The sequence below is a fragment of the Podarcis melisellensis genome (assembly GCF_964234715.1).
Source record: "Podarcis melisellensis genome assembly, chromosome: 7".
NCBI lineage: Eukaryota > Metazoa > Chordata > Lepidosauria > Squamata > Lacertidae > Podarcis > Podarcis melisellensis.
Window position 1 is genome coordinate 84684885 of NC_138539.1, and position 26873 is coordinate 84711757.

Genomic DNA, 26873 nt, shown 5'->3' on the forward strand with positions numbered 1-26873 from the left:
ATCCTGGGAGGTATTGTGCGAACTTCTTGCGATATTCCATTCATATCAGTGGCATGACATTAACTTCTGTGGTGGTGAGGGGGAAGGGTAAATTCACCTGACCATTCAGTGATTATTTCGTTTGAAAGCATTTGTTAATTTAAGTGCGCTTACTTGATTTTTGTCCATTGCATACCATTAGAAAGACAAGGTTTGCTTTGGATCAGAAGTAAATAGGTGTTTAGGGAAAACTCAGCAGACTGGGAGGTGTCTAGAAAGATGGCAGGGTTGTCTTACACCTCAGAAGGGTCCCCTAGCCTTCCTGGCAGGCCTTTTTGAGCTGGGTCATTACAGGGAGGGTAGGGGAAGAAACACCAGGAAAATCCAGAACGCAGATTTGATACCATGTGAACGCCTCCTGAAAAACGGAGTGAGCATTTATCAGTGCCATGCTAAGCACCTAGAGCAGAATGACTTAATTCATTTCTTGCATCTCTTTTGTAGGGTTGCCAGCCGCTAACCCAGAGCGCTAAAATCCCCAAGATAACTATGTATTTCATTACAGGTAGGTAGCTGAGTTGCTCTGCCGTAGTCGAAACAAAATAAAAAAAATTCCTTCCAGTAGCACCTTAGAAACCAACTAAGTTTGTTATTGGTATGAGCTTTCGTGTGCACGCACACGAAATGTGTATCTGAAGAAGTGTGCATGGACATGGAAGCTCATACCAATAACAAACTTAGTTGGTTGCTACTGGATTTTTATTATTTTGTTCCGACTACGTATTTCGTTTACACGCCGCCTTTTTCCCAGCAGGGGCTCGAGGCGGCTGACTGATGTCGCGCATGCTCAGGGCAGCTTCCCCTGTCCATGGGAGGGCAAAAGCGAAGAGAGGCGTGCCGAGTTTGTCCCTCGCGGCGCCCCGTAGCCGCCTTCGCTTTCTCCATTTCGCTTTGCCTGGCCGGGATGGGGAGCGCGAAGGGCGCCTCGGAGGGAGAGCGCCTTCGCTATGCCGAGTACAAAGGCGGCGGCAGCGGCGGCGGGCCCGGCATGAACGAGGGGCTGGTGAGTGGACTGAGTCGGATAGGGTGGCGGGGGGGTGGCTCAGCGGCGTGCGCACGCACCCTGCGGCCTAGTGGGAGTTGGGCGCCCACTCGAGCAACCGGCTGTCGCCATGGCGACGTCCCTCCGCCGCGCCTGCGCAGTAGGGAGGCCTCGTCCTGGCCTTCCTTTCTCTTTCGCCTCTCGTCATTCTGGGGCGGCGCAGGACCTGCCGTCGCCCTTGCAGACCCCGCTGGTGCTCGAGGGGAGGGAAGCGGCGGCCTCCAGCTCCTCCTCCAGCGTCTTTGACTCAGGTCCCCAGCTCCCCAAAGTGTCATGGGAGGAAGGCCACCTCCTCAGAAGGGCGAGGGAGAGGGGAGAGCAGGGCCTGTGCGGAGACCCCCCTCCCCTGCGCTTCAGAGAAATGCCCTAGGGCAGTGTTCCCCAACCTTGGGTCTCCAGCTGTGTTTGGACTACAACTCCCATCATCCCTCGCTAGCAAGACCAGTGGTCAAGGATGATGGGAATTGTAGTCCAAAAACAGCCGGAGGCCCAAGGTTGGGGAACACTGCCCTAGGGAGTTGTTTTGGCACAGAGGTGCTACCCATCAGTTTCTGTGCATATTTCAATGTTTCTGCAGTTTAATGCTTCCTTCCATGTTAAATACAACTTGCTGGAGTGTCCGTGATTCTTGTGCCTTTGTCCTCAGTGTCTGATCCTCAAAAGTATGTTGTTGTTTAGTCGTGTCCGCCTCTTCGTGACCCCCTGGACCAGAGCACGCCAGGCACTCCTGTCTTCCACTGCCTCCCGCAGTTGGGTCAAACTCATGCTGGTAGCTTCGAGAACACTGTCCAACCATCTCGTCCTCTGTCGTCCCCTTCTTCTTGTGCCCTCCATCTTTCCCAACATCAGGGTCTCTTCCAGGAAGTCTTCTCTTCTCATGAGGTGGCCAAAGTATTGGAGCCTCAGCTTCACGATCTGTCCTTCTAGTGAGCACTCAGGGCTGATTTCCTTCAGAATGGATAGGTTTGATCTTCTTGCAGTCCATGGGACTCCCAAGAGTCTCCTCCAGCACCATAATTCAAAAGCATCAATTCTTCGGCGATCAGCCTTCTTTATGGTCCAGCTCTCACTTCCATACATCACTACCTCAAAAGTATACTGCGTCTGAATTTATAAAGCATTTTGTTAACAGCTGCCTATCATTGTGACTTGTGCTGCATTATGTATGTTCCAGAAATCTAGAAAGCAACACAAGCTTGAAAACTCAAGGAGTTTCAGAAAACAACTGTAGTGTGGCAAATGCAAGGCTACATGTGAACAGCACCTCTTGACTTGCAGCCAAGATAATCTCCCTTCTGCCTTTAGCAGCACTTAGATCAGCAACCTTTTTCTGCTGTGGGCCGGTCCACCATCCCTCAGACCATGTGGTAGGCCAGACTATATTTTGAAAAAAAAATATGAATGAATTCCTGTGCCCCACAAATAACCCCGAGATTAATTTTGAATAAAAGTACAGTGGTACCTCAGGTTACATATGCTTCAGATTATATACGCTTCAGGTTACAGACTCTGCTAACCCAGAAATATTACCTTGGGTTAAGAACTTTGCTTCAGTATAAGAACAGAAATTGGGTTCCGGCGGCGCAGCAGGAAGCCCCATTAGCTAAAGTGGTGCTTCAGGTTAAGAACGGACCTCCAGAACGAATTAAGTACTTAACCCGAGGTACCACTGTACACATTCTACTCCATTGTCCCCATTTCCAAGTGGAACGCAAACCCTGGGTTTATGCCTGGAACTCCTGGAGTCTTGCCCTGCTTGGAGGTTGGGATGGTGTGTGTCCATTGTGCCTGCAGTGTGAGGGAGGCTGACATCTGCCTTTGCAGAAGCTCAGAGGGGCTGAGAGCAGACCCTGAGCCCTGCTGGGATGAGGTAGTGGACAAGTCATTCGTGGAGAAGCCTACCTGGAAGATGGCTGAGATGAGCTGCAGAGAGAGTGAATCGGAAAGCAAGCAAAATGTTAGTTGATTTGTACCCTGCAGCTTAAAAAAGGTACAGGAGGCCAGCAGAACAAGCAGCAAGGCGCGGAGGACACAGTCACGGTGCCTTTGGTATTTCAGGAAGACAGTCTGAGCAGCACAAACAACCATTGCACAGGGAGTGCCATAGCAACTTCCCACACAGTTGTCTCCGTTGCTCTATGTTCTCCCCCAACAGGGAAAGGAGTCTGAGGGGAGGACACTAGGAGAGCCCTTCTCTTACATGCGCTTTCATAGTCACTTGTGCTCACATACCTATCAAGCACCAACATTCGGGGCTCGTCTCTTGCATCTGCTGACCATTGCTTATTCCAGGGGTCAGCAACCTTTTTTTAGCCGTGGGCCAGTCCACCGTCCCTCAGACCATGTGGGGAGCTGGACTGTATTTTTTTTGGGGGGGGATGAACGAATTCCTATGCCCCACAAATAACCCAGAGATGCATTTGAAATAAAAGCACATATTCTACTCATGTAAAAACACGCTGATTCCCAGACCGTCCGCGGGCCGGATTGAGAAGGCGATTGGGCCGCATCCGGTCCCTGGGCCTTAGGTTGCCTATCCCTGCCCTACGCCCAAACTGGTGCTAGGGGGGAATTTTTTTGGGGGGTGTTCTTTCCAACTTCGCCACCCTATTCTGACCAATGAGTGTTGTGACCATCTGGGCACTTTCTCCATTTGGGGTTTCTGGTGTTGGCAGTTCCTTATGCGAATTTCCGCGACTTCATGAAAACATAAAAAGAGTATTTCTATATGCCTGTCAACCATCGTGCCACGGGGCACACTGATTTGTGCAGATAGGCGAGAAGAAAAGTGGAAATGTTCTTTCGCTTTGTTAACTAGAGATATATAGCACCGATTCTTAACAGGATTGGCTTGTGAGGCTTCGGTTTTTGCTCCAGTGGCCAGATAGATGTAAGTTTTGCTTTATGTTTATATCCTGCTTTCCCCCCCAGACAGGAACTCAGAGTGACTTACAGATAAAATAGAAACAGCTAAAAACATGGGGGAAGCAATCATTAGAAAGCAATTAATAAAATAATTAGAACAACATGCCTATATGAACTATTACAACATAGTTAATTACAATAAATACACCACAGCACCAACCCTCTGGTTTCTCACACAAATATTTTGCCTTTTACACCATTCAGTTACTAAGTTTGCTTTCACTTGCCCAACCCATTTCTGAAGCCAATTCTTCTCTTCTGCAGTCCAGTTTTGCACTTCTGTTTTCTTCCTTCTCCACATTTAACATAGTTAAATGTATTAAAGCAACTGGTTTTGTTCTTATTTGAGAAACAAGCTCCTACCCAGAGTTACAACTTTTTAATGACAGAATTTCTGTACCTGTGACAGCTTGATGACAGGCAGAGGTCAAATTTCTGGAACCTCCCCATTTCAGACATATGGTGATAAAATAAGCATCACCAGTTGAATTTCTACCTGATCCACATATGCTGCAGCCGCAGGTGCTCGCCAGGAAAAAGATGGCATTCCTATACAAAGAAAGTTACCTAGAACATGTTACATATCTTTCTGTCACAGCTGATAAGCTGATGGAAAAGCATAAATACGAAATGGGCATTTTGAGGGATAGACGTTATATAAATTTATATTAAGTTTGTAAACCACCCTTTCTCACAAATTAATACTATGACATTTTAAAGACTTAAGCAGCCCACTTCGTCAGACTGCTGTATGCATCTGATGAAGGCAACTGTAACCTACAAATGTTTGTTTCGCTTAGGCTACAGTGTCATCTCCTTGTTGTTTTATTGTGATGAATCCCTAATACTGGAGCCCCATTCGTTGTATTTACACAAGAAAACATTACTTAGTGGACATGGCAGCCATTAAGGGAGAGAGGGAGGGTAGTGCTTACATTAATCTTTTTATGTTTTAAGAGATTCTCGGATTCTGGATATTAAAAGGAAGGTCTGCAAAATGAATTAACATTTACATAGTTAGTTTTCCACTGCTGTCTTGCAAATCGAAAGCATGCTGCTGGAGAGATAATGAATCACAATCCCATTTGTCTGAGAGTAAGCCTTTTTGAATTCGGTAACATCTATTTCTATTTAGAAATGATTAGAATTGTGCTGTTAGGCCCGTTCTTCCAATAATTTTGATTAAAAGGCAAATTTAACTGTGACAGCAGTACTTGCTGAAGCTGCAACATATTGGGTTAAGAGTACATATAGATATACATACTGGTATTTATAAATACTTATTGTTGGCCACTATTGCTGTGGCTGACCCCCATTTATTTATGTGGTTTCCAGTTAACAATTGGTATTTAAAATGTGATATTAAAAATGTGTCACTGATGTGAATTATGCATTAATTCACATTTCAAAAAAAATTGCTGTAATTGGTAAAATGTGTGACTGAATTGTAAAATATATGAAAACGTTGACAATATACAAAATTCATTTTTTGCTTTGTAATCTTGAAGAAGAAAAAATGGTGACTAGGCATTCCTTTGTTGCACCTGTAACCTAGCTTTAAGGGGCAATTTGCTTACATATCTGAGTTTCTAACTGCTCCAATGAGACTGCATGATTTATGTAGGAATATATCAAAATGAAACGTCATGGTAGGCTTGGGGATTGTAGGCAAATAAAAATGTGTAATATGTAAACATTTTAATTGCAGGGTTGGGATGCATGTCATTCTTTCATTGCAGAGAGCAATAGAGCAGGTCAGAAACCTAAATGACATTTACTTTAGCTGCTTGCTGCCATATTGAGCCACTCAACCACCAGTCCCTTCCTGATCAACTTCTGTTATCTGTTTTGGTTTTGTACTAATATACTATGAACCTTTTGATCACTTAACACAAAGTACCTGTTTTCTTCTGGCATAGATTGGAGGTCAGGGGCAGCAAACATAGCCTTTTCCCATTAGCAAAATGAACAATCTAATTACCTTGTGTCTCTTATTGTAAGAATTAATGTTTGTAAACTGCTTCAAGAGGTTTAGATTAAAGATGCCATACAAGTGGAAAGAATTAGTCTTGAAAATGATGAGTTAGGTTTTTGTAACCAGGCAAAACATGACAAGAATTCCAACAGCGAACTGTAATCACTTGAAGTGGTGCATCTGCTGGGGTGTTAAAGAATATTAATGTGATTTCTTAGGGAATGAAAGCAAGCGCTGAATCAGTACAGCATATTCACTCTATGCAGGGCCATAAAGTCTAGCCACGTTAACAGGTGAGATGAAGTTTGTTAGAATTTCCTGTTTTCCCAGATACTGGAAAGTGTTACTGTACTACCATTTCACAACAAGTTTATAGAGAAAAGTTACAATTTACTTCAATGAAATTAAGTGCAGCACCTTTAAAGCTCTTTGGCTTTTTAGCTTAGAACAGCACTGAGTACCTTTATTGATAGTTTCACATGTTATTTATTTACATGTGACTAGGAAAAAGAATTTTATTTTCTGTGAAATCAATATTATTAGTGCATCAGAGAGAGAATTGTAGAGTTGGAAGGGATCCTGAGGATCATCTAGGATCATCTTGTCCAGTCCCCTGCCATGCAAGACTATGCAGCTGTAAATGTTCAGCAACTGCATGTGTGGATGATACAAAAACCTTAAATCTCTTTATGCAGAAGCAAGCCATGCGGAAATGAGACATATGGCAAGAAAATAATTGAATAGTGCTGTAGGATTTGGGCTGGGTCTTGCTGTCACTGAACACTTTAAAAATTGTTTTAAATGTGACCTTGCATTTCTCATTGAATCCATGTTTATAGCAAGATTTCTCACACTGCAGTTTGTGGAAACACCACTGGGGATACATAAATGGTTTTTATAGTTCTTACTGGCAGTAGACCTTTTAAGTTCTGGGGAATTCCTGACTTTGCAAGATTTTACCTTTGATGGTGGGTCAACTGCATATAAGAGCAATTTAAAAAAAATTGATACAGTTTAAAATAACAGCACATACATAAAGTCACTTCAAATCAAGTGCAGACAGCAACTAGGGAAAAGATCTTCATTTAGAAGGCTGGTTGAAAGAGGAATGTCTTTAGCAGTGCAAAAAGGTGGTTGCGGCTGCACTAAAGGTCCCGTTCCAACATTGGGTGCAATTGTGTGCAATGGCGCTCCTAATGGGTTGGAATGTGGAATGTGGTGATGGTCTTACCCCTACATAGTCAACCCATCTTGTAGATATTAGCATGGTCATGGGCCATGTAGGGCTTTGTACACCAGTAACAGGACCTTGAAACTAGTCTGGTCGAGAATGGACAGCCAAAGCAATTCTGTCAGTAGCACCATAATACGATGGTGATACAGTGATACCTCGGGTTACATACCCTTTAGGTTACAGACTCCGCTAACCCAGAAATATTACCTCGGGTTAAGAACTTTGCTTCAGGATGAGAACAGAAATCGTGCGGTGGTGGCAGCAGGGGCCCCATTAGCTAAAGTGGTGCTTCAGGTTAAGAACAGTTTCAGGTTAAGAACAGACCTCCAGAACGAATTACATTCTTAACCCGAGGTACCACTCTATACTGCCCCAGTGAGCAGTCAAGCTGCTGAATTTTGCAGTAGCCTCAAGGGCAGCCCGATATAGAGCACACTGCATTGCGGTAACATAGTGTTCTTGATAGAGTTGTGCTCTCCTTGAAATAACAGGACTGGGAGGCTTTGTTATTTGAGACCCAGATGGATTTGGTGCTGAAGGGCCTATTTCTTGCTGCATCAGGCTTGCCAGCTATAGCCCTTCCTGGACTAGTGTAACGTGGCTGCAGTTATTCATGGCTTAATAACCTCCCAGCTAGGTGACTCTAACACAGTCTATGTGGACCTATCCTGGAATAGGGTCTGGAAACTGCAGCTGGTGCAGAATGCAGCCACTAGTGCTTTGAACAGTACAACAAATGGGACTCTTCAGGAGCTGCACTGGCTGCTGATCTACTACTAGGCCAATTCAGGGTGTTGATCTTAAACGTATAAAGCCCTGAACGACTTCATCACCACTGGTGTTGGTGTTGCAACTATTACTTTTGCTGGTGTGTTGAGAAACGAAGTACAGTCATACCTTGGTGGACGAACGGTTTAGTTACCAAACATTTTAGCTCCCAAATGATTGAATGATCGAAAACCGGAAGTGAGTGTTCTGGTTTTTGAACAATTTTCAGAAGCTGAATGTCCGATGCAGCTTCCGTGGCTTCCAATTGGAACTTCCTGCAGCCAATCGGAAACCACACCTTGATTTTTGAATGGTTCCAGGAGTTGAACGGACTCCCGGAATGCATTCTGTTCGCCAACCAAGGTACGACTGTACATGAATGCCTCTCCCCATATCTGCCAATCCAAGCCTTGCTATCTTCAGGGGGAGCTCATATTATGGTGATTCAGGATACGATCTTCTTTTTTTTATATAAGATATTTATAAAGGTTTTCAATATTAATACAATAAAAATCAAAAAGGAAAAAAAACCAGAAAAATAACCAAAAATAAAAATAATTAAAAACACACAAAATTTTCATAACTTATTTTCCATTAACTTATTTCCCAGACCTCCTCATACCTCCCTTTTTTGTATTCCAATTCAGATTGTTAATTCAGCAAATCCTTATCAATAAATTTTAACCTACTTCTAAAACCTTTTTTTTCATCTCTTGAAACATTGCAGCTGGAAACCGCTTAATTTCTATCTGACATCATTCTAGCATTCCTTAATTTTACAATATTTCTGTAAATAGTCTTTAAATTTCTTCCAGTCTTCTTCCGCTGACTCTTCTCCCTGGTCTCGGATTCTGCCGGTCATTTCTGCCAGTCCCATATAGTCCATCACCTTCATCTGCCATTCTTCCAGAGTGGGTAGATCCTGTGTCTTCCAGTACTTTGCAATGAGTATTCTTGCTGCTGTTGTTGCATACATAAAGAAAGTTATATCCTTCTTTGACACCAATTGGCCGACCATGCCCAGGAGAAAGGCCTCTGGTTTCTTCGGGAAGGTAAATTTAAATACCTTTTTCATTTCATTATATATCATTTCCCAGAAAGCCTTAATCCTTGGGCACGTCCACCAAAGGTGAAAGAATGTGCCTTCATTTTCTTTACATTTCCAGCATTTATTATCGGGCAAATGATAAATTTAAAATTTTAAAAACAAAATTAAAATATATCAGGATACGATCTTCTTTATGGTGGCACCTCATATGTAGATGTTCCACCATTTTGGAGGTACAATTTTATCCCTCATCAATGATTTCTCAGTGGCAGCTTAAAACACATATTATCAACCCAGGCATTGGGTATGTGTGCAACCCTAAGCCTGCTTATTTTTTAATGGTTGGATGCAGTGGTTTTAATCCTGTTAAATCTAATGTTTATATTTTGTGATATGCAGGTTGAAGAGTGGTCTGAAAATAAAATAAAATGTGTATAATCTTGGTAATAAACAGTCGTGGTTCCATGTTTCCCAAAGTATGGAAATTGCTGGAAGCAGAAACTGAGGTGTATAAGCTAATTGCCAAATGGTGCCTTAAACCTAGGTTGCAGTTGCCACAGAGCGCTTTTTTTAAACTGTGAAATTTATCATTCGTTTCTAGGTTTCTATACTGCTTTATATTTTACAGAAAAAAATATCACAGCGGTTTACAACACATTAAAACATCAAATAGAGCAATCTGGAATAAAACAAATTCAAGCTTCAAGGGAAATATTTCAGATCTTTCACAAAGTGACATTTTGCTTTCCCCATATTTATTAACTGCTTAGTTTATATAGCTGCTCCATAGCAGAAGGACTACAGGGAGCCAGTGGGGTGTAGCGGTGAGGGTGTCGGACGAGGAGATCAGGGTTCAAACCCCCATTCTGTCATGAAGCTCACTGGGTGACCTTAGACCTTAGAGCATAGCTGTCAACTTTTCCCTTCTCTTGCGAAGAATCCTATTTGGAATAGGGGAATTTCCCTTTAAAAAAGGGAAAGTTGACAGCTATGCCTTAGAGTCAGTAGCAACCTCTTAGCCTACATTTCAGGGGCGTTGTAAGGATTAAGTGGTACAGTGGTACCTCGGGTTAAGTACTTAATTTGTTCTGGAGGTCGGATTAACCTGAATTATAATAATAGGACTTGCTGATCGCATGGTCGGCGGTTCGAATCCCCGCGGCGGGGTGAGCTCCCGTCTTTCGGTCCCAGCTCCTGCCCACCTAGCAGTTCGAAAGCACTCTTAAGTGCAAGTAGATAAATAGGTACCGCTTTATATAGCGGGAAGGTAAACGGCGTTTCCGTGTGCTGCGCTGGTGCCGGCTCGCCAGAGCAGCTTTGTCACACTGGCCACGTGACCCGGAAGTGTCTCCGGACAGCGCTGGCCCCCGGCCTCTTAAGTGAGATGGGCGCACAACCCTAGAGTCGGACACGACTGGCCCATACCTTTGCCTTTTTTTATTGTATTATATATTATATAATTATATGTTAATATATATTTATTTTATATTATATTATTATTATTTAATTTAATAATTATTTTATTTTATTTTAAAATAAATTAATTTAATAATATTATATTATTAAATATAATAATTATATATTATTATATAAAATATAATTATAATAACGAATTAACCTGAAACTGTTCTTAACCTGAAGCACCACTTTAGCTAATGGGGCCTCCTGCTGCCACCGCGCCGCCGGAGCCCTATTTCTGTTCTTATCATGAAGCAAAGTTCTTAACCTGAAGCACTATTTCTGAGTTAGCTGAGTTTGTAACCTGAAGCATATGTAACCTGAAGCGTATGTAACCCGAGGTACCACTGTATTCCTTGGAGAAAAAGGTGGGATATAAATGCAATAAATAAGCTCTGCTGCTGACCTACTTAAGAAAGCTGGAGAGGCCAGCCAGAGGGAGATGTCTGTCGCCAACCTGGCAACCAGAGATCTCCAAGTAGTCCCAGTTGGACCCTTGTCAGTCGCAAAAAGCGTCTGGCGCCTGGGAAATTTCTAACACTGGCTGGAAGCGAGAGGTGTGGTTCAGTCTGCTGAAAATCCAGTTACCGTATTTTTCGCCCTATAGGATGCACTTTTTCCCCTTCAAAAATGAAGGGGAAATGTGTGTGTGTCCTATGGGGTGAATGCAGGCTTTCGCTGAAGCCTGGAGAGCGAGAGGCGACCCCTCTCCCTCTCCAGGCTTCAGGAAGCTATCCGCAAGCCTTCCGAGCCCGGGGGGAGTTCCCGCGGGCTCGCAAAGCTTGCGGGCGGCAGCCTGCAGCTCAAAGCATGGGGCGCCCTCCGGAGGACGCCCCGTGCTTCACGCAGGTGTCCGCAAGCCTTGCAGGCAACAGCCTGTTCTGGGGGCGGGGGAAGCTCGGGCTTCCCCCACCCCTCGCCCCCAGCGACGCAAGCAAGCTCCGGGAGCGATGGCAAGGTTGTGCAACCTTGCCTTCGCTCCTGGACCCCCAGCCCCAAGGCTAAAAACGATCCATCCCACTCGCTGTTATGGCTTCTTTGCTCTTTGGGGCTCGGCGGGGAAATAATTTTCCCCCCTTTATTCCCCCCCCCCAAAAAAATAAGTGTGTCCTATGGGCCGGTGCGTCCTATAGGGTGAAAAATACGTTACATCAGGCTTGAGATAGTGCTGCAGGGAAGATTTTGTGGGGAAAGGAAAGGAAGTTGCCTAGTGAGCTATGGGCAGGGCTGTATGTACTGTGCTTTAGAAAACATATTAAGTGTAACATATTAAAATACTAAATATTGACACCTAGAAATCTGGTGTCAATATTTAAAATTACATGGACTCCTTTTGTATTTTCCTCCACTGTTTGTTATATGTATTGCCAGCTTGACTAGTTACAACTTAATACATTCCTATATAATTGTATTATGTTATTATTTTAAACAGGCTCGATCTATGATAAGTATTGGCCTTGGTGTTGCAGCCATTGCTTTTGCTGGTAAGTTTTTTTGGGGGAGAGAGATGTGTGTGTGTTTAGAAACAAATGTGTCACCCATTACTGCATTTCTTAAGACAAACTGAATAGTAATGTAATGTGTTTTAATGAGAAAAGGACTTGAACTTCTTTTTATATTGTAATATTTTATATTTTCTATATTTATAATGGACCCGCTGAGCCCTGGATTGCTTACTCTAGCTACCAGTGACCCTCCAGTATCCTAAGCAGGAGGCTTCCCAACCAAGGAAATAAATTTGAGTAGAAAGATTTCCCCTGAAATTCACAAGGCAGGTTCATAAAAGACTTTCTTATTAACATAAGAATTTTGCTATTCCTGATGATTCTCTTAAAAGACAGGTTTCCTGGTGATGCTATAAATGGGAGGTGTGCCTGCCAGCTCATCGTGGTGCAATGCTGGGCTTGCCTCCAAAAGCAGCCACTCAGGGAACGTTTTGAATCAGGAAAGGGCAACAATTTGGACCTTCAGACAAATGAGATGAAAAATTGGGTTCTTCTCTGTTTTCTTGCAGAAATTACTGTTGCTGCATGCTTGCTTAGCAGATGAACAGATGTTAAATTGCCTTTTGTTTCAATATTTTATAGGTCGTTATGCATTCCAGCTCTGGAAACCACTAGAACAAGTAATCACAGAAACAGCAAGGAAAATTTCAGCCGCTGTAAGTTTAGAGCTCAGGTCTCTCTGGTGAGATTAGAAGCTTGAGAGAGACAGAGATAACGTTGCAGGATAAGTATACCTAACCCTGACCCAACTAGGTGATGACTACAATAACAGAACAGGGACTCATTCACATCCTGTCCCACCAAGGCTGTAAATTCTGGGTTGGCCAGGCAGTCAAGGGACTCTCAGGTACATGGTTACCACATTTCCTTTACATTTCCTCCAGTCCTGGGTGGAAGTGAAACCTGGGGGTGCAAGGCAAGCAGCCAGCCTACTTGTCCTTCACTGGAATCCAAAGTAGTTTGCTTTCTTCTGTCAAATCCCACTTATACCTCACGTAGCATTGAGCCAAAGGGTCTAGGGCAGATGAGCATGACAGTATCTCCTTGAGTCTTGCAGGCAATAGCCAATTTTAAGAAGCTTGTTTAGAAAAGGCAAGAGGACAGGCGTAAAAAGCAGAATTAAGTTTTAAGAAAAACGAACATTTTAGTTCAACTATCCATTTCATGTCTTCCATATTAACTTTCCCCCCTTCTTTTGGTTCTGTGCACACATGTTTTCCCTAGGTCTTGCCAATCATATCTTTTTAAAAATTGTGCATTCAAATAATGGATTGAGAGAGTAAACCATTACTATGCGTAATTCCTATGCACAGAGTGAATAAGTGCATCCTTCCAGTTTTAGTCAGTTTAGTTGTATAAATCAGGTTCCAGATCAACTAGTTCGCTTTTGATCCCTCAATGCAAATGAAATTAGATTCAAAGGGACTTTGATCAATATTAAAGTTACAGCTTTAAATAGAAATTCAATATATTCAGAATCACACAAAACGTAGGAAAGAGCACCCTGCTAATACTTTAGGACTTAGGAGTTAAGAATCATTTTTGAAAACTTCAAAGAGACCTTATGACTTACTTTTTTCTCTCAGCTATTGTGTCAAATATGACTACAGTGGTGCCCCGCAAGACGAATGCCTCGCAAGACGAAAAACCCGCAAGACGAAAGGGTTTTTCGGTTTTTGCGACGCTTCGCTAGACGATTTTCCCTATGGGCTTGCATCGCAAGACGAAAGCCCATAGGGAAATCTCGGGGACCTTTTTTTAAATGCTGGCGGTGGGGAGCAAAGCCTTCCCCCCCCTCCGGACTTCAGAAGAGGTCCAGGAAGGCCGGCGGGGGCGAAAGGCTTTGCTCCCCACCGCCAGCATTTTAAAAGCGGTCCGGGATAGCAGGGAAGCGCTTCCCGCTATCCCGGACGGCTTTTGAAGGCAGGCAGGGGGGGCAAAGACTTTTGCCCCCCCTGCCTGCCTAACCGGGGGCTTTTAAATCGCCCCGGGACTGTCCGGGGTGATTTAAAAGCCCCCGGACGGCTTTGGAAGCCTCCCCCCGCCGCCCGGCTTCGGGGCATCGTCCCGATGCCGGGCGGCGGGGCAGGAACGCCTCCCCCAGCCGCCCGGCTTCGGGGCATCGTTCCGATGCCGGGCGGCAGGGCAGGAACGCCTCCCCCCCCCGCCCGGCATCGGAACGATGTCCCGAAGCCCGGCGGCGGGGCAGGAAAGCCTCCCCCCGCCGCCCAGCTTCGGGGCATCGTCCCGATGCCGGGCGGTGGGGCAGGAACGCCTCCCCCAGCCGCCCGGCTTCAGGGCATCGTCCCGATGCCGGGCGGTGGGGCAGGAACGCCTCCCCCAGCCGCCCGGCTTCAGGGCATCGTCCCGATGCCGGGCGGTGGGGCAGGAACGCCTCCCCCAGCCGCCCGGCTTCGGGGCATCGTCCCGATGCCGGGCGGTGGGGCAGGAACGCCTCCCCCCGCCGCCCGGCATCGGAACGATGTCCCGAAGCCGGGCGGCCGGGCGGGAAAGCCTCCCCCCGCCACCCGGCTTCGGGGCATCGTCCCGATGCCGGGCGGTGGGGCAGGAACGCCTCCCCCAGCCGCCCGGCTTCGGGGCATCGTCCCGATGCCGGGCGGTGGGGCAGGAACGCCTCCCCCCGCCGCCCGGCATCGGAACGATGTCCCGAAGCCGGGCGGCCGGGCGGGAAAGCCTCCCCCCGCCGCCCGGCTTCGGGGCATCGTCCCGATGCCGGGCGGTGGGGCAGGAACGCCTCCCCCAGCCGCCCGGCTTCAGGGCATCGTCCCGATGCCGGGCGGTGGGGCAGGAACGCCTCCCCCAGCCGCCCGGCTTCAGGGCATCGTCCCGATGCCGGGCGGTGGGGCAGGAACGCCTCCCCCCGCCGCCCGGCATCGGAACGATGTCCCGAAGCCGGGCGGCCGTGCGGGAAAGCCTCCCCCCGCCACCCGGCTTCGGGGCATCGTCCCGATGCCGGGCGGTGGGGCAGGAACGCCTCCCCCAGCCGCCCGGCTTCGGGGCATCGTCCCGATGCCGGGCGGTGGGGCAGGAACGCCTCCCCCCGCCGCCCGGCATCGGAACGATGTCCCGAAGCCGGGCGGCCGGGCGGGAAAGCCTCCCCCCGCCGCCCGGCTTCGGGGCATCGTCCCGATGCCGGGCGGTGGGGCAGGAACGCCTCCCCCAGCCGCCCGGCTTCGGGGCATCGTCCCGATGCCGGGCGGTGGGGCAGGAACGCCTCCCCCAGCCGCCCGGCTTCGGGGCATCGTTCCGATGCCGGGCGGTGGGGCAGGAACGCCTCCCCCCGCCGCCCGGCATCGGAACGATGTCCCGAAGCCGGGCGGCCGGGCGGGAAAGCCTCCCCCCGCCGCCCGGCTTCAGAACGATGTCCCGAAGCCCGGCGGCGGGGCGGGAAAGCCTCCCCCCGCCGCCCGGCATCGGAACGATGTCCCGAAGCCCAGCGGCGGGGCGGGAAAGCCTTTGCCCCCCCTGCCTGCCTTCCCAGGGGCTTTTAAATCGCCCCGGACAGCGGAGAAGTCCTCCGCTGTCCCGGGCGATTTTAAAATGCCGCCCGCCAGAAGAGGTCGGGGGAAGGCGGTTTCCATAGGAACGCATTAATTGATTTTCAATGCATTCCTATGGAAAACCGTGCATCGCAAGACGAAAAACTCGCAAGACGAAGAGACTTGCGGAACGAATTAATTTCGTCTTGCGAGGCACCAATGTATACAGTAGATACAATATGATTTTATCTCCTCTAGCAACAGCAAAAGTCTTGTTCCATTGATCATACTTCAGAACCAAATCTGATCTTTTTAAAGCAGAGGTTGGAGGCAGAGATGCTTTAGTTGAGATTCCTGCATTTCAGGGGTTGGACTAGATGACTCTCGGGGTCCCTTCTAACTATGATTCCATACCACTTGCCACATCAGTCTGGAGGCAGAGTATGTATAAAATATACTATTCATATTAAAATCAATATACACAGGGCAGAGGTGAAACATAAACAGTCTGTTGGAATTAAACACTTGTAAAGTCCTGGGAACATAGATATATTCTTAGTAGGCATCAAAACTTCATCAGTGTTGGCACCTGCCTGAGCTCAGAAGGGAGGTGATTTATTAAGAAGGGTGCCATCACAGAAAAGCATCTTCCTCTGATTGTAACACTTGAATAGGACAAGAGAGGTGAAGATGCTCCCATACATCACCTGCTCCCAAACTGTTAGGGCAGGCATAGGCAACCTCAGCCCTCCAGATGTTTTGGGACTACAATTCCCATCATCCCTGACCACTGGTCCTATTAGCTAAGGATCATGGGAGTTGTAGTCCCAATACATCTGGAGGGCCGAGGTTGCATATGCCTGTGTTAGGGCTTTACAGGTGAGAATCAAAAACTTAAACTTGGCCCAATCAGTTATTGGTAGGCAGCGCAGCTCGTTTGAGAGCAATGCCGTGCGACTGCAGCAAGACAAAATGTTGAGTTGCCTAGCTGCCACTTTTTGCCCTAGCTACAAAATTGAATCAAGGTCATTATACCTCACACACAGATCAAATTACTTCATCTTGTCTCTCCCATACAGAATCTTTCTTCCTATTATAAAGGCGGATTTGAACAGAAAATGAATCATCGAGAAGCTAGTCTTATTTTAGGCACAAGGTAAGTGTTTTGCATTGAAACAGAATCTATTCAGTGCCAAAGCCCGAAAGAAAAGTGGTGTGAAATGTGGGGTAGGCCATCTTATCCAGTAGTTTTATTAAGGATAAAAAGCACTCAAAGAAGTGGCCTGCAAAAATTAACCAGTTTGCTGTGTTGAAAGAACTCTTGGTATTTATTTACCTTTATATACTTGTATACTTCTGCCAATAAATTCAAAATAGCTTACAAAATAAAAAAATTGGCTTATACTAAATTGGACAGGACAAAAAGGATGAAGATGGAAGGGGAAAATTAGCAAATTTGGGTACTAATTCTCCCGTATTAAAAACAGTTTTAAGTGGCACATTCAGTTATACTTCTGCAGTTTTGCACATGTTTAATTCTACATGATTCAGAACTTGGATGGCTTAAAATCTATGCTTTGTGCACATGAGCTAGTCAGAAGGAGTCCTGTGTAGACCTGAGTGTGTAGCCTCTGTATGGGTCAACCAGTCATTTGGGGACATTTCCTCCCCCCGACAGTGCATGTGACCCATTCCCTCCCCCTCCCACCCCTCAGTATTTTACCTGATAGGCCAGCCCTGCCAAGCAGTCTCTCAACTTCCTCCCGCAAGCCCATGATCATTCACTCTGCTCAGTTCATTAAACTACACGGCCCAATGCCTACAAGTGGAACTACATTATAACAAGCACTCAGTCTCCCACACACCAGGCATGTAGACCTGGATTTGTGGGTGTCAGCCCAACTCCCAGCCAGGCTAAAGGTAAAGGATTTTCCCTGAAATTCACAAGGCAGGTTGTGACCGACTCTGGGGTTGCGGTGCTCCTCTCGCTTCACTGGCCAAGGGAGCCGGCGTACAGCTTCTGGGTCATGTGGCCAGCATGACTAAGCCACTTCTGGCGAACCAGAGCAGCGCACGGAAACGCCGTTTACCTTCCCGCCAAAGTGGTACCTATTTATCTACTTTCACTTTGAGGTGCTTTCAAACTGCTAGGTTGGCAGGAGCAGGGACCGAGCAACGGGAGCTCACCCCGTCGCGGGGATTCGAACCTCCGACCTTCTGACCAGCAAGTCCTAGGCTCTGTGGTTTAGCCCACAGCGCCACCCACGTCCCCAGCCAGGCTAGGTAAAGGTAAAGGGGCCCCTGACCATTAGGTCTAGTCGTTACTTACTCTGGGGTTGCGGAGCTCCTCTCGCTTTATTGGCCGAGGGAGCCGGCGTTCAGCTTCCGGGTCATGTGGCCAGCATGACCAAGCTGCTTCTGGCGAACCAGAGCAGCGCATGGAAACGCCGTTTACCTTTCCGCCAGAGCGGTACCTATTTATCTACTTGCACTTTGACGTGCTTTCGAACTGCTAGGTTGGCAGGAGCAGGGACCGAGCAATGAGAGCTCACCCCGTCGTGGGGATTCGAAATGTCGACTTCTGTCGCGGGGATTCGAACCACCGACCTTCTGATCTTCAAGTCCTAGGATCTGTGGTTTAACCCACCGCGCCACCCGCGTCCCCAGCCAGGCTACTCTTCCGCAAACATGAGCTCTGACAAACAGATTGGAGTAAACTTCGTGATGGCCTCACTGAAGAGGACACACCAGTTGCCCCCCACAAACAGCAGCTATCCAAACAACAGACAAAGGGGATGAGGCCCTTCTATAGATCTCTGGGCTGGATATTCCCAACAGGGCTGCTGCAACACAGCAGTGCCCAGGCTGGTGGACCTGTTGGGAAGAAGATGTACTCTTACAGCTTGATTTGATAGTCCACTCTCTCCACTGAATGGTAAGAGTTGGAAGGCATCCTGAGGGTCGACTGGTCCAACCCTCTGCAATGCAGGAATCTCAACACGCGGTCCCCCATCCAATCTGAAACCCTGCTTAGCTTTGCAAATGTGCTAGCAGTTTTATTGCTGCACCACTAGGAGGGGATTTTTCCATCTCATGCTCCAGCAAGACACTTTATGTCAGCGCCGTGTGTTTTGACTGTTGGCACTGCTTGCAGGTGTCTCGTACCACTGATCAGCACAGGTGAATACTCATGTGTAAATGTGTAGACCACTCTCAAAAGATCCCCAAAACGCAAAGCTATGGATTACTTTGAAACTTCATTCTTCAAGGATGTAATACTGTCGCTTCCCCACCAGATGGCAAATACCTCTAGATGTTAAAACAAAACATAAAAATTCCTTCCAGTAGCACCTTAGAGACCAACTACGTTTGTTCTTGGTATGAGCTTTTGTGTGCATGCACACTTCTTCAGATACTTTGATATCTCAAGAAGTGTGCATGCACACGAAAGCTTATACCAAGAACAAACTTAGTTGGTCTCTAAGGTGCTACTGGAAGGATTTTTATTTTTATTTTTGTTTCGACTACAGCGGATCAACACGGCTACCTACCTGTAACTACCTCTAGATGTTGTTTATCAGAAGAAAACAATTTTGCTAATTTAGAGCCCGCAAGAATCTTTATTTATGGTAAACACTCTAAATTTATCGTTACAGTCCATCCGCTGGGAAGGCCAAGATTAGAAATGCTCACAGACGAATCATGCTTTTGAATCACCCTGATAAAGGTAAGCTTTGAGTTTCATAAATATTAGTTGATAGGTAACGTGCTGCCATAGGGACGCGGGTGGCGCTGTGGGTAAATCCTCAACGCCTAGGGCTTGCCGATCGCATGGTCGGCGGTTCAAATCCCCGCAGCGGGGTGAGCTCCCGTCAAACAGTCCCAGCTCCTGCCCACCTAGCAGTTTGAAAGCACTCCTAAAGTGCAAGTAGATAAATAGGTACTGCTTTATAGCAGGAAGGTAAACGGCGTTTCCGTGTGCTGCGCTGGTGCCGGCTCGCCAGAGCAGCTTCGTCACGCTGGCCACGTGACCCGGAAGTGTCTCCGGACAGCGCTGGCCCCCGGCCTCTAGAGTGAGATGGGCGCACAACCCTAGAGTCGGACACGACTGGCCCGTACGGGCAGGGGTACCTTTACCTTTTTAATGTGCTGCCAGACCTTCTCTCTTCACATGTGTATGAAGCAAAACACTAACCACTAACTTCACAAATTCACTGCAGTGCATTGCAAAACATATCTCGGAAGTGTTGCCTGCAGTATGAGACAGATTTGCATCCGATCTCTGTGATACAAAGGAAGGAATGTATAGCTGCCTTTGGGGTCATTTACTTGATCACAAACTAAGTAGCTGTCCAACACAGCGTGAAGAACCACTGTGTGAAGTAGCTCACTTTTGAAGAAGGTAGATTATTAACCATGAAGCTGCAAAAATCCATGTCTATATGAACAGAGTATGTGCAGCCATAAATAGACAAACACATTTTTGAGCAGAATGTCATACAAATGTATGTACTAGATTTTAGCGCTCTTAAAAACTATAAAAGCAGGCACAGATGTTTTAACTAGCCAGGTTTTTAATGTATGTATCTCCCCAAAAAGCTCTTATTATAACTTTAACTACACTACAGCTGGTTGGGAAGGAAAGCCCATATGTTCATTGCTGTTTGTACTTTGAAACAACAGATGGTATAGAGTTGCACAGTATTTAAAAAGCCAAAAGGGGGGAAGTGAAGACTTTTATATCTCGTTGACAGATTTATAGTTTATTCCTTCTCATTTCAGGAGTATAAAATTAATCCTGACCTCATTAAGGTGAAAGGTGTGGAGCACACCAGTTCTTATTTCTTCCTGCCCCTCTTTTTACTAGTAATTTATTCATTAAATAAATCAATAAAATTGGATTTGCTCTGTAGATTCAGGAACGAGACAGTGATGGAAGAAAATGCATTTGGAGGCAAACAAAGAAGTGTAATTCTGTGGTCAAAACACTGCTGCTTAACACCTTGGAGAGTCATGGGCAAAGGGAAGAGGTTTGCAGTTCAGCTGCAGTGAAGGGGGAGTTGCTAAAGCACAAAACTCTAATGGCTCCCCACTTACACATGTGAAGAATGCTTTTGAGACAGCACCGGGCACAATCCTTCCTTCCGTTTCATCCAGCCCATCCATCATTCCAAGACATAAAAGGGCTGGACATATATCAGATGTCTTGGCCCAGCGTGAAGTTTTAGTTGTCCAAGGGACCTTCATGGGATTTTTCCATTCCAGTTTCCCACAGGAGGCCAAGCTCATTCTGATAATTTTTAGGGGGTGGGCTTTGACTAAGACACTTCTGCTGGCATCAGTCAACTTCCTAAACATCAATCATTGTCACAGCAGAAGCCGTGGCAGCTCCAAGAGCAGCCATGGGAATGTTGCAGGTACAATGTCTTGCACAATGCCAATTTCCTTAATGGAGGTTTGCTTTGAAAAAGCAATCGCGACTGGTGAAATAACATTACATTCAAATATTAGAAGAGTTGAAAATACACAGCTGACAAATGTAGATGATATCATGTTTTCATATCTGTGGCCTAGTTTGTATTTTTGCTCTGTCTCCATGCCTATTATCCTCTGACGGAGGCCGTATTATAGCCAGTTGTAATATGTGCCTGCATGGGACGTTTTGAGAGGCTGTGGTAATAATCTCTATGCTGTGTAAGCTATATGCTGCTCTTTAGTGATTCCAAGGCCAGCACAGATAAGGAACATCATCTGCTTGGGATTCTCCCAGTTACTGCACTTTCAGCAATGAGATTTGAGGCCAGCCAATTTACAGCCTTGCCCTGGCGGAGTAATATTGTGTATTCAGGCATTATATACCTGAATAAACGTTGGGGCAAGTTTCTGGCGTACATATTTACACGCTCCTAGACACAGATAAAATTATATTGATTAGTGACTACGGTAAAATCTCCTGATGGGAGAACATAATACAGTATCAAAGAATCACAAGTGTTATTGCTGTTACATCCGTATTCCACGATATGTCTGTTATCTACCAGGTATTTCTGTTCCTCTTTGTCGAGATCCTTATCAGGAGCATGTGCAATGCAGCACTCCCTGCCCCTCTTCAGAGTTTGGGGCTGCAGGGTTCTCCTTTTACCCACAGGATTCCCCACTGCCACCCCACCAGAGCATAGTTTCCTTCCTCGTCTTTCACTTATTTTTCTCTTCTTTCCCTTAGCCCACCTGTATAGCAACATCCACCCAATTTTCTAGCCTCCTCTCCCTCCCCAGATTAACCAAAGGTGACTTAAATGCCTCACTTTGAGAAGCTGTATCATTTGTGGGGGTTTCCTGTTCCTGTTAAATGGTGTAAAGGCACTATGGACTTCACTTCAGTATGCATGTGTAGTGTTTCCAAGGGGTTGCTCGAGAGTAAGCAGGCAAATATCTCCCTGCCTGGCTGTAAAGCCTTGCTTCTGCTGCCAAAATAAACCTTATCTGTCCGGGGCCCCACTCTCCCGTGGCTGGCTCAATCGCTGGCAGAATCCGTGAGTGGGCGGTTCTTAAACTTTCCCCAGCAAAGCAGCTACTTGACGCCCAGTCTGCGCCTCCCCTCTCTGCGCGGATGCTCTCTGCGCAAGGAGGGCGTGGGTAGCAGAGGACCCCTCTCCTCCCCGCTTTTCCCAGGCAAGGAGTCCTGGGACCGCCTTGCCACTTCCAACTCCTGCAGCTCCTCTCCACTGGATGCGTGTTTACTCTCCTCCGTTGACGAAGAGGAGCTGCTCCCTACGATCCCTGGGGGCTCTCTATAATCCACTGGGCTTTTCCTCTCTCCCTCCTGAACCGATGGCAGTTCTCTGACAGCATGTTAGGATTTTGTTGTGTGCATGCTCAGATTCCTGCTGTGAAAGTTCTGCAGAGTGTCTTGTATCTTTCCCACTTGTCATCTTGCTGCTCTGATGTTAACGTAATGTTATACAAGATGTGGGGTTATACAAGATGTGGGGTGTGCCCATGTAAGGTTTCATGTTTCCCGCGGCATCATGCTTCACATGGCGTTCATTCTATGCAGGGGCCTATATGCGTGCAGCATTGCACAACTTTGCTCCTCCCTTCCCTCCAGACCCTAGATGCAGAGGGGTCAGCACGTGGATTAAAAACTATAAAAAGAAGGGAACCAAGTGCAGGGTTCTCATAGCATGGTAATCTGTAGCTGGAATTTCCATTGTATGTGATTCCTCCAAGCAGATGCTTAGAAAAGGTTGTTTGTAACGTTCTGCAGTGGAAAGCACATTGTCCCAGAAAAACATCTAGGTGTTCGTTGCTGCACGGTGAGCTCCTGACAACAGACCTTTCGTTGTTATTTTCAGTGGCAGGAGGCAGATGGTTGGCACTCGAGGAGAGTGAAAAAAACAAACATCGAGGCTGCTGAACTGTAATCAGATTGTTAGATGGACTGGAAAGCAGTGGCAGCGTTGAGGACAGGGAAGAAGAAGGCAGTATTCTGTGCCTAACAGCATTAATGTGATGCATTTGGCTGGTATGCCTGTGCCTTAACTGAAAAATGGGGCATGTTTGCAGTGCACACCTAATGATTCTACGTTAAAATATTCCTGCTGGAGTTTCCTTCAAAGCATGCTGTCAAAAATAAATTAAACATGGTGCGGTACCTTAATCTGCCTGTGGTCTGAGCTCAGGATTTGATGCTGTTACTGCACAACGATATATCTGTCCTTGTGGAATTGATCTTGGGAAAGCAATCCTAACTTTCTTATGATGGAGAGCAGTGTTTCCTTGCCTCTAGGTCAGGAGTGGGGAATTTCTTTATACACACACACACACACACACACAGATATATATACATTTTCCAATGCAAAGCAAAATTATATATTCCATACATCTTGATTACATCTTATTTCTCTTTTTTGACTTCCCTCAATTTGTCTGCCAATCCTTCATGTTTTAATTTTTTACACATTTCTTCAATATTTACTATAAACTTCCTCCCATTTTTAATACTAATACTAATTATAACATTCTCCCATCACAACACTTCATTAAAACTTACAAACGTAATCTGATTATCACTTAATTTTTGCCAATATTCAATTACTTTTTTCCAATCTTCTGTAAATCTTTGATCTTGTCAATTTCGGATCCTTCCTGTCATTCTGTCCAGTTCTGCATAGTCCATCATTTTTGTTCTCCATTCTTCTATCGTAGGTAGCTCCTCCTGTTTCCATTTCTGGGCCATCAGTATTCTTGTTGCTGTCATTGCATATAAAAATAACTTCTTTTCTTTCTTATTTATCTCATTACCTGTAATGCCTAATAAAAATGCTTCTGGTTTTTTAACAAATGTATATTTCAACATTTTCTTCAATTCATTATAAATCATTTCCCAAAGGAGTGGGGAATTTCAGGGCCTGGTAAAGAGCCTCATCCATGGCATGCGGCCCCTGAAAGGCTGCCCATGAGAGAATATGGCCCTTGGGTTCCTCAGCCCTGACATAGACTTCAAACCCCAGCACTGGACTGAAATGACTTTGAAGAAATCAGTGCTTCACTTCATTCATTCATTCAAAATATTGCTCTTCAGCAGAAGTTCTGGGTCGGCTAAGATGAAACACAAGCAGCTTATTAAGAAGCCTGGGAAAACACAACATCTTGTCTGGTGCTGAAAGTGTGTTGGCACCAGGTAGGCCTCACTGGCAAGGGTTTCACAAATGGTGTGCCACCACCGAGAAGGCTCTGAACTGCAACACTCCAAAATTTTGCTTGTGGATATTCCAGAGAACCCATTTCCTAACAAAAAGAGACATTAGTCAATAGATTTAGGAAAGTCAGTTGTCTTGTGTCTTAACCCGAAATGCTATACTATACCTGGGAGTAAGTTGAACCCTAGTGGACTCTAATGGAATTTACTTCCAAGTAGACATGGATAGAATTGCGCCAGCAGAAAAAGCAATTTAATTGCCCTTAGGATTGTGGTTGATTGTGATACTTGTGTCAATTTCTTGTTAGAAAGTTAATGAAACTTGGTGAGATGACATGTGAAATTTACTTTCCATAACTGCGGGGTAGGCTTATTGTTAAATCCAGCATTATGTAGTCTTCACTTTATTCTCTCTTCTCTTTATTTAGGTGGCTCTCCGTACTTGGCAATGAAAATCAATGAAGCAAAAGATTTGTTGGAATCAAGCAGTAAACATTAGGGCTCCAGGATTCTGTTTCGTTAGGAAGCATCGTACATCATGCAGCTTACTCCTGTAAAGCAGCTTTCTGTTTTGTGTTGGGTGCTAATGTTGGACCTGATCTTCAGCCACAGTGTATTCAGAAAGTGGAATTTGTAATTTCAAGCACTTAATAATAAAATTCACTTTCAGTATTAGAAACCTCACATCTGCCGTTCTTGTGGGAAGTATATTTGCATGGGTAATAAACTCCCAAAACAGTGAGAGACATCAGCAATGGCAGCCCTCCCCTATGAGATCATGCAATACATTATAAGCTTATTATTCAAGCCAAAGTCCGTAGTAAACCTGCAGCAACCTTACCAATAAAACAACATCCAACATTGATGAGCCAGCATCCATGATGTAAGAGAGGTTACCAGAGAAACTGAGAAAGCCAAATCTAGCTTGATTTCAAATAGAACTTCTGAATCGCCACAACAATTTATAGTGATGTTATCTAACTCCTTTTTCCTGGTTTTGTTTTTGCAGCCAGTGCATAGAGTGCCACTTTGTGTGTCAAGAAGGTATTGTTATCACTCAGAAGAAACCGGCGGTTTCTGCTGGGATGTGCCTGCCTGCTGGAGTGAACAAAGGCTTCAGAAAGCGATATAGATACTGCTTTCTGAAACCTGTGTTCACTCCAGCAGACTAACAGATAATGTGTGATGTCTTCCAACTGAGGTTGACCACAAATGCAAAGTCTGTCTGCATACAGGACCTTGTAGCAGCCATCCAAGACTGCAATGGGCAGCTTTTGGAAAGGCAGCTCACTAAAGTCATTTCTTAGGGAAGCTGGTGAGTTTGATCAGCTAACTAGCTCTGAAATGCTCCGTTCTCAAGATTGGATACCAAGAGAGAAAATTGGTGTTTCTAATGGGTTGCAGGCCCCTTCTGGAGTCTACCCAGAAGAGACAACCTCTTAGTTGACACCTGTTCAAGGTCAAAGCAGAGCGCAGTTCTGGAAAATGATAATAGTCTAAAACATCTTGATAAGCTGCTTCCCAGGGTTATTGCCCAATTCCATATAGTACAGAGCAGGAAAACACTCAATAGGCATAGTAGTATTTTTAAATATATATATACTTTAACTGAGCAAAGCTCTTGCCTTAATTGTTGGCCACCCAGATTCTGTTCAAAAAAGAGCTGCTGATATTGTTGATGGCAGAAAATATAGCCTTAAAAAACCCCAACAAATTCTGCAGTTTCCTAAACTTCCCAAACTCTGTGTTCATGATGGCAGATCTGCAAGGGGCATTTTGCCTACAGCAGCAAAACATCCTGGGCTGCCCCTGCCCACACCTTGTTGGCTTTCTACCACCATAATTGTTTTTGGGATTAGGATTTTGTTGGGCAGAGTGGCAGCCTCACCCTGCTGCTGAACTTGCACATCTGCTAACTGACCTTAACACTTTGCCAGCCAGGGGTCCCTCTAGCTCCTAGAGGGATACTTAACAGGGTCAAGGAAGCTTATCTGCCTCCTGGCATATGTGCCTTCAGGTTGCTTTGCTCACACTTTTTCCAGATTTTTTATATTTTCTGTATGGTTCCCAGATGCATAATGCACATATATGCACATACATATTTTGTGTTTTTTTATTATTTTTTTAATAAATGAATTGTATTAGTATTTTCCACACAACAACACGAAAGATAGCAAAAAATAACAATACACAACACACAAAAATCAACATTTGAAAACAAAAAAGCAACAAAAAACAAACAAATCCATATCTTGCAAGTTAATATTATAAACACTAAAACAACCACAAGACATTGACTTCCACCAATCCCACAGCACCTCCTTTATCTCTCATTGTGTCTTCCTGTTTTCCTGTTTTCTTTATCCTCTCTATCCTAACATCTAGATATAAATCCTTCTTTCACATCCTTTCACTTCACAAAGTTATTCCAGACTCAGCCAGATTTCTGCCCTCGAACCTTGACTTTTGAGGTATTCATTTAGGCACTCCCATTCTTTTTTTACTTCACTTTTTGTTTTTTGTCTTATTATATCTGTCAATTTGGCTAATTCTAAGTATTCTGAGAGCTTACATAGCCACTCTCCCCTAGTGGGTAGCTGATTCCCTTTCCACTACTTGGCCACCAGGATTCTTGCTGCAGACGTTGCGTATAAGAAGAAATTAGTTTTGACTTTTGG

General features: G+C 45.6%; 1 protein-coding gene across 1 annotated transcript; it reads left to right on the plus strand.

The window, feature by feature from the left end:
• The first annotated feature begins 865 nt into the window (after nucleotides 1–865).
• Nucleotides 866–24874, plus strand: DNAJC15 (DnaJ heat shock protein family (Hsp40) member C15). The gene is made up of 6 exons (XM_081917934.1): nucleotides 866–1042; nucleotides 11922–11973; nucleotides 12577–12650; nucleotides 16574–16650; nucleotides 19151–19221; nucleotides 24624–24874. The coding sequence occupies exons 1-6, from the start codon at nucleotides 944–946 to the stop codon at nucleotides 24692–24694; spliced, it is 444 nt and encodes a 147-aa protein (XP_081774060.1). The 5' UTR covers nucleotides 866–943; the 3' UTR covers nucleotides 24695–24874.
• Nucleotides 24875–26873: the final 1999 nt, after the last annotated feature.